This window comes from Asparagus officinalis, chromosome 7 (genome assembly GCF_001876935.1).
Source record: "Asparagus officinalis chromosome 7, Aspof.V1, whole genome shotgun sequence".
Taxonomy (NCBI): domain Eukaryota; kingdom Viridiplantae; phylum Streptophyta; class Magnoliopsida; order Asparagales; family Asparagaceae; genus Asparagus; species Asparagus officinalis.
Genome location: NC_033800.1, coordinates 51,945,126 through 51,956,331, shown reverse-complemented (window position 1 = coordinate 51,956,331; position 11,206 = coordinate 51,945,126). Strand labels below are relative to the sequence as shown.

The 11,206-nt window shown below is 35.0% G+C and overlaps 1 protein-coding gene across 1 annotated transcript; it reads left to right on the top strand.

Moving 5' to 3' along the window:
* On the top strand, positions 313-8,255 carry LOC109850866. The gene is made up of 4 exons (XM_020420941.1): positions 313-671; positions 767-883; positions 3,524-4,264; positions 8,177-8,255. The coding sequence occupies exons 1-3, from the start codon at positions 662-664 to the stop codon at positions 4,183-4,185; spliced, it is 789 nt and encodes a 262-aa protein (XP_020276530.1). The 5' UTR covers positions 313-661; the 3' UTR covers positions 4,186-4,264; positions 8,177-8,255.

Genomic DNA, 11,206 nt, shown 5'->3' with positions numbered 1-11,206 from the left:
AGTATGAAAAACTTTGCTATTGTAATTATATATTTTTTCCATTAAATTTGTACCCTCCTCCCCAACTAGCAGCAATACCAAGCTAAACGTGCAGAGGACCACGTGCTACTCACCCTGGGAGTCACCTCACCGGCAGTGACCCCACCCCTACTCCCCAGCGGCATAAAACGTCGGGAAATCCGCAAACGGACTCTGTAATCTGTATCGGATACGACACCAGTTACAAGCCTCTTGGCCGTAACGTCCTCCTTATTTCCGCGCAAAGCGACGGCCCTCAATGGCCCCCCAACCGTAATTTCGTCCAAACTCTGTGCCCTGTTACCCAAACCTCGGCTGAGTCGAGGAATCTAAAATGAAAATAATGAAATGGGATGAAAAAATAAATTATTATTAGTAAACGCATCACCCTTCCATGCCCCCGACCTGAACAAAACGAAACGAAAATTTCCCAAATTAGAAAGGAAGAAAAAGGAAAAGTTTACCAAAAAAAAAAAGAAGAAAGTTTGACGGGAGTCGTGGAATCCGTTGGAATTAATTGCATCCTTTTGGATGTATTCTCTCATTAATTCTTCTTTTTCTTTTATAAATACCCAACAGAGCTCCCCCTTCTCTCTCCATCACTCTCAGTGTGTCAATCATTGTTAATTTGAGAAGAGAAAAGATGGAGATGGGTGAGTTTTGTTTCGTTTGATTTGAGTTGGGTCTGTTTATTTTGGGATTTTAATAGTGTATTATTATTATTATTATTATTATTTTTGGATTGCAGTTTTTGGGAATAAGAAGTTTGAAGGAAAGGGGAGCAGCAATCAGAAGAAGCAGAGGAGGGGGTCCACTAAACATTATGGTGGTGGTAGTAGCTTTGGGAGGCCACCTCTGTCTCCTGGTATTTTTCCCAAATGGGTTTTTTTTTAAAGTTTGCATGAGGTGATTCTTTGTGATATTGGATGTTGATTGTTTTTTAAGATAGTTTGGGTTGATGCTGTTATTTGGCCTAACAGATAAATTTTCTTGATGTATTTGTGGGTTTAGGTTGAAATATTTATTGAGTTTTTGGTTTCATCATTTGGTTTTTGGGTGGGTTTCAATGCATGTAGTTGAAATTTTCTTGATATTGGATATATATATATTTTAGTTAGTTGAAGAATACCTTCTTTTTGGAATAGAAATTAGAGGGGAAAAAAAGTATCAAAGTGATCTTTTAAACTATTATGTTTGATTTGGTTTCATAATTTGACTTTTGTTGCTGAGTTGTTTACTATAATATATAGTATCATGTTGGTGTTGCGGTTATTGTCATGTCATTGTTAAGAAGCTTGAATTTTAATGTTCTCATGAGCTTTAGATCAGCAAGGATGTTTATGGTTGGTGAGGGGATTTTTCTAGAGCTTTTCAGCTGTGCAGTATTATAGTACCTCTTTTTGGCCTGCACAGAAGAAACATGTATTTCATAATACACGAGGCATCATTATATTATCATCATTTTTTTCGTATATGCTTTCATTTGGTAGTTGATTGAGTAGAAACTCTTAAAAAATGAGAAAGAAGTCATGTGTTTGTTGAGGTTGAGTCCCTGAGATATGCTTTGAGAGATTTCTGTGAGTTTTTCTCCTGAAACTTTCTGCGTAACGATTTAATAATCTGTCAGTCCTATTAGGTTAATTTTTTTTGTTCCATTTACTTGAATTATGAAGAGGCTTTCATTTTAGTACTAACACTTTGGTGAAGAACGGGGTTTGCGGGGACTGTCTCTGTATTAGTTACTAGTTTCCATTTAAAATGCGCCTTCAACATTGTAGTAGAACTATTTAGTTATGATCATGGAAAATCTGATTTTACTTATTAAAAATAAATGTGCTCTCCTCATATTCGACATCGTATGTAGTTAGATTTAACCATGAATTGATATGTACCTGCTTTCCACTTGTTTTATATGCTTTATCTGTGAGTTGATTGAGTAGACGACTTTAGAAAAAAGAAAAAGGAGAAATAAATCATGTGTTTATTGAGGGTTTGAGATATGCTTTCAGATTGTTCCATTAGTTTTTATCCTAAAAGTTCTGCTTAACTGTGTCATAATCTCAGTTAGTCCTTTGATTAGGTTAATCTTTTTGTTTGTTTACTTGAATTATGATTTTTTGGTTTTAGGAGGATTTCATTGTAGTAGCATTATGTGCTCATCATTATCCAGTTAGATTTAATGATAAAGTAATAAGTATGTGCTTCCAATTATTTATGTGATGCTGGAAACCTTTGTCGTCATTGCTCGTGCATGCATGCATGCAAAACTCTTAGTTTACGTCGTCTTTTTGTATAAATATATAATACATAATATTTCCCAGGATATACATGGATATTGGAAATTTAATGTTTCTGTCGTAAGTCTATGCATCTATCCTTGTCAAAATTTGTCATAGAAGGACTTTTGATAATTTTTTGTGGTTCGTTACTAATGATATGATCTTATTTATCGTATACTATAGCTTTCTCTAGTACTTATTTGAATTATTCATTGTCCTGTATGCACTTAAACCTGTTTTAGTACTTTTCCTTTCCTTCTTCTTTGTTGACATAAGTGTATACAAGTTAGGCTACTGGTACTCCTAGGATACACCGCTACTTCTAGGATATCCTATTGAATTTAACTAGTTTTATTGTTATAATGATGGCATGTTTAGACTTTTATCGTGGATTCTCTTGATTGATTGAGTGCTTGCTTTCCTATTATTGTGTATTCATTATGTAAGGGTTAGAATCACTTTTTTGTCTTTTATAAATGTAAAACTCATAGATTGCATGTCTAGATTGTTAACTTCCTAAGCAATTAGTGTATCCACACAGAGTGCTTTTCTTATGGAACGAGAACTTTGTCCTACAAAGATGTTATGTTTGCTTATGCGTTTATGTTCATTTAAGAAGATGGGGATGCTATATAAAATAATAATTACTTGAGAAAAATTATTTCTTACCTATTAATTTGACATATCATTTTGTCTAAACTACATTCTAATCCTCTTCCAGTTACCCTTCTGTCAGATTGTTGGAACTTTTCTCTTCTCTGCTTTGCTGAATCTTTCTAAATACATGAGTCACTTTTGGAGGAAAAAAAATCATTTTTTATAAAAACCAAATCATAAAGGTTCACTTCCTTTTTTTATTCATCCCGAATCTATCAACATATAAAGTAATATCTAGAAATAATTGGTATTTATGACTAATGAAGTAGCCATATCTAGGACTCTAATGTGGTCTTTGATGGATTAGTTATTGGTGGTTTTGGCTAATTCTAGCTTTGGAAGTATGGAAAACCTCAAAATCTCTTACATCTTTGCATAGTATGGCTACAGTATTTTATTATTGGCTGGTTTAGTTTTTTTCAAGTTGATTAGAGTTTCCAAATTCCTTCCTAGCTATGTACAGATGACCATAGTCTTTTATGCATTCATAGTTTTGCTTTCATAGATGACCATAGTTTTGCTTTCATAGATGACCATAGTTTTATGCATTCATAGTTTTGATGTATCAGGAGCATGGCATCCAACTGTTCCACAGTGGGAGAAGAAATTCTGCACTTATGTCTGTTCAATCCCATGGAAGAAACTGTGCGAGACAAAAAAGCTGATGTACATGTACCCTAAAATTGTTGAGTGGAACGATTCCGAAGGCGAAGAGGCTTTCCATAATGCAAAAGCTCGTTATTGGGCATCCATCAATTATCTCCCTTGCCCTGTTCCTTTGCCTGATCCAGACAAATATACTGATATCGTCGACTATAATGCTGCTGTTGATCCTGAGCTCATCGAGGATTTATATAAACAGCCACCAGTCTCTGAGGATTCTGAAGGGGAAAAGGGTATCCTTTGGGATTCTTTTCTTTTCACAACTGATACTGTTCCTGTCACTGGCTGGGGTGATGAAGAAGATCAAGATCGTACAGTTTATGCCACTGATCACTCTATCCAAATTCAACCTACTGGATGGGGTGATGACGATGCAAGTCCGACTACTTACAACAATGATCAATCAATCAAGATCCGACCTACTGGATGGGATGTCATTGAAAATCCTCCAAATGAAGAAAGCCCTAAGGATAATCCTGCAGATTATCTGTGTGGAATGAATTACTCATGGCACCAAGATTCATCTAAAGCTCGTAGTGGATGGGAGTGGCAGAAATCCGTGTCATAATTGATGGTTTTTGCACAGAAATGGATTACCCAGAGATTTTTTCAAGCAAACACATAAATGTGTTTTTTTGGGGTAAAAGGTATCAATTACTTCTTTGAATCTGGTTTTGTAGAGTGCCTATGGTTGAATATAGGCATGGGTGCAATGTCAGCATCCTCTAGCTTTATTATTTAGTTGCTTGTATAGATTTTCTTCTGTTTTTTATTTTGTTCCCTTTTGTCAATCCATTTTTCAATTATTAATGTTCCCTTTTGTTAATCTTTTTTTTCTGGATATTATCGTGCTGCCTTCTACTTACAATACGATACAGACGCTATGGAAACTTTAACTAGGACATAGACATTTCAAGGTTATGACTAAAATTGTGTATGAATGTATCATATATAAATTTCAATTTGTACATGCACCAAAAAAGATACGACATAACAGATATTACAATTCCTATAAATTCAGATATGGTGCAGCAATAATACAATGGTACATGTGTATATGAAAATGTTCCATATATTAATATTAAGAAACTGAACAAATTATGCAAATCAAGCAGAACTAGGAACACATCCTTCAGACATTCATTTGGCATGCTACACAGGGAAAAATCTCTCTCTTTTATTGTTAAGCATCGATGATAATGGAGAGTCGATTTATTACACACCCATGGAAAATTGCATTTGCTGCTTGTGTTGTTAATCACTGTGAAAATGTATGCAAGATGCTATTTTCTTTATTGACAATGGTTGGTATGATTTTGTGGTACATACGAACTAATATTGTATATTGTATTTGAAATATTTATTATCCATGCTTGTTCTTATGTTATACTGATTTTCGAGGCTAGCATCTCAAGCAGTTATTTGCTAGAATACTTGTTTGGACTAGAGAAGCCACCCTGAAATATGGTGCATGCTGTTTTAAGATGCAGCCTAGATGGTTTTGCCATGTCTAAAAGGTGTCCATTTCTTTTCTTTTCTTTTCTTTTCTTTCTTGGGTCAGGAGACTCAGGACAGGTTTGTGATGATTTGACCTTTGGCAGCAGGGTGTTTAGTCCTACTGTGCTATGTATAAGTAAAATAGGTCCAATACATATTGTTGTGTCTTACCTTTGCATGATTAATGTGGATTACCTACCAGGCTAAAGATTTTCACAGTGATGTTAGGTTTGCATGCGTATTTAGGAAGAATTTTTCTCTAAAAAAAATAGCTTTAAAGCTATATATACCTAAGAAGAGTGTGAAAATGGATGTAGAGATCCTTCCCCCCTCCCCTATGTGACATGTTTTTGCAGTGCACATGTGTCTATGCCTCTTTGGGAAGAATTTGCAAATTCCAATTCAAGCCATTTTTCTCATTTCGGACCCATCATATTAAGATCACTCCATGTAGCTCATCTACTTTGATTGAAAGAATTACCTATGTATCAAGCAGACACAAAGTGAACACTGCACCCCCACCACAAAGTTGGAGTTTGGGTGTAGTGTGGAAGAGTCCTTTGTCATGGTATCAGAACAACCATGGTTCAAAAATCCAGTGGCCACAAATTTAAAGTGGTTCTAAAACAATGATGCCGCTGCTTGAATTTTGGTTTCGGCCCATAAAAGCGGGTCTCAACCTTAGGGCGATGTTAGAATATAAAATTATTTATGTATAAGTACATGGATATATAATATATATGTATATATGCATACATAAGAATAATATATATGTATATATGCATACATAAGTAATATATATGTGTGTACACGCACACAAGTATACATAAGTAATATATATGTATATGTGTATGTGTATATGTACATATATATACTTGTGTGAGAAAAATGAATGTACTTCGTATCAAACACAAATTTGGTGTTTGGTAGTGACGTGGAAGTTTCTCATGTACACATTTAATGATGCCCATTTAAGGATGGTCCCGTCTTAATTATCCACATATCAAATGAGCGGACGTGAAGTATAGATCACTACCGAGCACCAAATCTGGTGCGTGGTACCAATCATATCCGTATTCCTCTACTTACATATATATAAGTTTATAAGTACATATACATACAATAAGTACATTTATATGCTAGGCTAGAAGTTTGGAGACCAAACAAATATTGGTGCTTAATGGGTTTTTAGTTGTTTAGATCATAATATAAGTAATTGGAGAAGTTATTTGTATGGCCAAACTCATTGATGTAACCTACTTGTGATAGTTTGTTTGTGTCTAAATCTACTTGAAGATTAAAGTATTGTTTTGCTAAAAATCTAAAAATTACTGAATCTTCTCCTTTCTCTATCATCCAGCCGGAGCTGGCATACAATTCCTTTATGTTGGAAAAATATTTATGTTGATTTTCCTGATCTCAAACGCGCGCACACACTCACACACACACAAAAAAAAAAAACCGGAACCTTTTTCCTTCCATCTGATGGCCTCAAAATCTATAGATAAAAAGGAAGTAAATCACCACATTTTTTGGTGTAGGTATGGAGATCAAGAAGAATGATATTGATCATCTAATTGAATGGTGAAACTAGACTTTTACTGCCATGAAAGGAATACTTTCCTAACAGCTGATAAACCCATTAATCTCTATGTATATGTATGTACATATTGTAGGATCATGTTTTGCTTATAGTTGGGGTTTGTCTGGAATTAATCTGGCCACAGGTTCAAAGACCAAGTTCGCCTGAAAATTCAGGCCTTAAGTAGAATCACCTAGTTGACAGCCTGAACAGTCATAAGGACAACAATGATTGTATACTTTAGTTCTAATCATGTAATTCTACATAAAGAATGTTATGATAATCACTTAGACAAACAATCAATCATGAATACAGAATTAATAAGACAAGAAGAGATGACGCACACACCCATACACACAGTTCAGTGACTGACCCACATCCACAACTAAAGAGCAGAGATTTTCACTAATCAAATACTAACGGGTTATAGCAGAGGAAGAATGCTCAAATTCCAATCTCAACACCTCAAATTTCATATGCATAAGGCGGTTTCCTTCTCTCGTATGCAGAGTCTTGTGGAGAATCTAAATGTGTATAGGTATTAGAGTATAAACTTATGAGCCTCAAACTTATCACATCTTCAGAGTTTTGAGTAGTGAAGGGACCTTTGATCATAGCGACCCCGGTTCAAGTCAATATAAAGAGGAGGGTCACATTAGGTAGCTAATAACCAGCATGAAACCTAGTGAGGCCTCTACAAAATGAATCCTAAAGATTTACCCAATCCTAAAATTTTGGAATAACGGCTTTGTTGTTGTTATTATCGTAGTGAATAGCTAGCATAAAACCTAGTGAGGCTTCTATGAAATGAATCCTAACGATTTAGCCGATCCCAAAATTTTGGGATAAGGGCTTTGTTATTATTATTTTTTGACTTTCATTTTTCGTATGGTGGAAGGATTATTACTGCACATTCACTTCAACACACCATAACACTTGGGTGATTAATTCCCCCTGCTCAACTAGTAGGTTTTTCTGATATGTCATAGCCTCAATGAAATAGGGCACATACTGGCATGATTGCAAGGACAAAGTTGTTCTTTGTCTTCCGAACACATAGTGTATGAATTGCTCTCCAGTATTGCTGACATGTTGCTAGTGGACACATATAACATACTAGTTCAAATCTGCTGTCCTTGTTCTTTAAGATGCTTATCAAACTGTGAGAAAAGAACAAGATATAAGAAACAGGTGGATGGTTTTATCACACAAATGTCTAAATTTCCATCCCATTTAAGTGTCCCCAGCAGCATGTAATGAATGTCCACCTCATTAATGGATTTAATAACAATAATAATTTCCTGCATCCTGTTGCTTTCATGTCTTACACCTTATCTCTGCAGCATGCCTCATGGTATTGAAAGGGCATCAAATGCATGCCTTCCTCTTTGTTAGGCTTCCAAACTGCCTACCTTGCTATTTTAGCACTACCCTTCATGTTCCTTGCATTCTTCTAATCCCCAGTTTCTTATCATGTCAGCACACGGTTTATGTGGAGTATCAGGAAAGGAAATTATGTAATCAACCACATGGAAGCACTCAGCAAATGAACTGCAAGGCAAGTATTTATTCTTAGTATCTTAAAAATGCGTGGGTACACAGCCAGACACACACACACACACAAAAATATATATGTTCCTTGATTATTTGTATCATTTTTCTTGAAAAAGATGCACTTTAGTTGTTCCTAGGATTTATTGGAATTGTTGCCACATAGCTTTCTTTCGTAGAAAGCCAAGTAACTAGAATAGTAAGAGGGGTAGTTAACAGATCCTTTCCTGAGATGAAAAGGAAAGAAGATATGCCATAAGTTTTTTCTATGACATTGTTATTTCCGAAATCGTTCACCTTTTTCTGAACTCATTCACCATCAGAATGAAGCATATGATGACTATTTGTTAGCTGATACCTTGTTCAAAACTTCAAATATAAATTTTGCCATAGTAAAAGCCTCTAATGAAATAACAAATGACTGCCAATTCTATTGAGGATCTTCCCACATGGACAGAACCTTTTCCTGAGATGGAAAAAGAAAGAAGATATGCCATAACGTTTTTCTATAACGTTGTTTCCATCTGAATTCATTCACCTCTTCTGAATTCGTTCACCATCAAAATGAAGCATATGATTACTATTTGTATGGCCGGTATCTTGTCCAAATCTTGATTTTACCATAGAAGAAGCCTCTAATGAAATAGAAAATGACTTTCAATTCTATTGAGGATCTTCCCACATGAACTTAGTTACTTTGTTAAGCTGCTTTTGTGATTCCTTCTTTTTCTCCTTTCTGTTCCTTTTCATTTTTTTATTCTTCCATGTGAGTAAGGTCACACTAAATGTTATTGATTGTCACTCAGCTGCATGCCGCCATCTGTTGCTGTCATTTTAAAATATTGATGAGGGCGATATGTGAGTTACTTCGATAGAAAGTCAATGAAAGTCTAGAATTAGCTGGTAGAAGCAGCAGAAAAGATGATGGCCTGCTCTTTATGGCATCCTTCACGTCTATGTGTATGTTTGTGTAGGCATTTACTTACCATAGCTTTCATGTTTTTTCCTTGCTTTGCAGTATTGGATTTGATTTAGTCCCTTCTTACAGCTTGAAAAACAAAAGCCTTAATCTTAACAAGAGACGACCTCTAAAACTGAGCTCCAAAAATCGAGGTAATATTTATTTTGAAAGTACCCTAGAGTGGGGGTAAATAGGGTAATTGCTAATCTACTCTGATATTGATGCCAAATTAAAACTTATTAACTAATATCCTAGCAATATGATGTATAATGAGATATATGTAAGGATAAACAATCCGTTCTTAGCATGAGTTCGGTCAACCCTCGACCTACGTATCCGCTCTTCACCTCGAAGAGATTCTCCACTATCTCAAAATCACTACACAATCGGTTTCAAAGCTCACCGAAAACTTTTACAATTCACACGTTGTCAATCTCACAATACACTCCTCTAAGTATTAGCCTACACGTGTCACATTCCTCAAGTGCTTAGAATTACTACCTCTGCCTAGGCTTTTACAACCAAGCCACTCCTCTTGGAATTGACCCGGTCTCTCCCAATCACTCCTCTAAGTATCTTTGTGTATTACAACATGTTCTCTCAATGTAAGTGCAAATATGAGATTTGTTGTCTAATACAAATGAGAACGAAATTGAAAGCTCACTTAATGAATCAACCCCACAACCAAAATATACTATATGTGAAATATTTAAGCTCAAGTGATTGTGTGTGAAAACAATAAGTAATAATAAAATTAAACTCAAATTAATCTAGCAAATATATATATGAGAATCAAAATGTAAAAGCTAGATAAATGAATTTAGAAAAACTTCTCTAAACAAAGAGGGATGAAGATTTGAGGTAAAACTCCTCAAAGATGAAAATGAAATCCTCCTCTTTGTGAAACTCTCTTCACATAAACAAACACTTGATTTTCTCTTAAAACTCTTTAAAACAAACTGATAAGACTCTTTTGTAAACTTTCTTTATAAACCAAATGAATCAAGAGAGCTATTTATAGCCTCTCCAAAGAAACCAAAACAATCAGCCAAAAACTAGTCGTTACAGCCTAAAATGACCGTTATTGATCGACGCCCAAAATGACCGTTATCGATCGACTGATCGAACAGATCGGTCGATTGCTAAGTCTGAAAATTCAGACACTGGAAACCAGCTCTGGCCGATCGACTGATGTGTTGCATCGGTCGACCGATGACACTGTTCACAGTCGACTGATAAGGATATCGGTCGACTGAAAACACTGTTCGGTCGACTAATAAAGATCGATCGACTGAACAGAAACAATTAAAAATATAGAGCAGTTTATCGGTTGACTGGTTTGAACAGTCGGTCGACCAAAAAACGTGCACATCACATATTTGAACAGTAAACTTGATTTTCAAAGTGTGTTTAAAAATAGTAAATAAATTTCAAAAATTATGAAACTTAGAGAAATGTTTATTTTAATGAAAACAAACATGTGAGAAAAGGAAATTTTAAGTATCATTTTTCGTTTGTGAAAACTCGACATTTTGCAAAATCTCAAAAATACGAGTTCGTTTAAACACTTGATTTTGACAAAACGATTTCAACTAAGTTTTAGAAACCTTTTGAATGGATTAATGGACTTAGAAATGATGTAAAACTAACTTAGTAAGTCAATAATCCAAATATACGTTATTTTCTCAAAACGACTCATACTACAAGAAATAACGTGTGTGTATAAGAATTGAGCTTTTAAGCATAACACATAAAGTATAAACCTAAACTACTATACCCAAGTAATAAACCTTCAATTTGCTCGTTTTGTTTGCGGATGAAGCGATGATGAATCTTGACTTGAATTGCGACAATTTCATTTCGATTTTCTTCCAACCTCCTTTGAATGTTATCGTTAAGCTCAATTCCAACCAACCTCAAACAAAGGATCTTTGTGTAGGATACCTAACAATTAAATACAAACACTCGATAAACGATGTTAGAAATTATTTATTAATA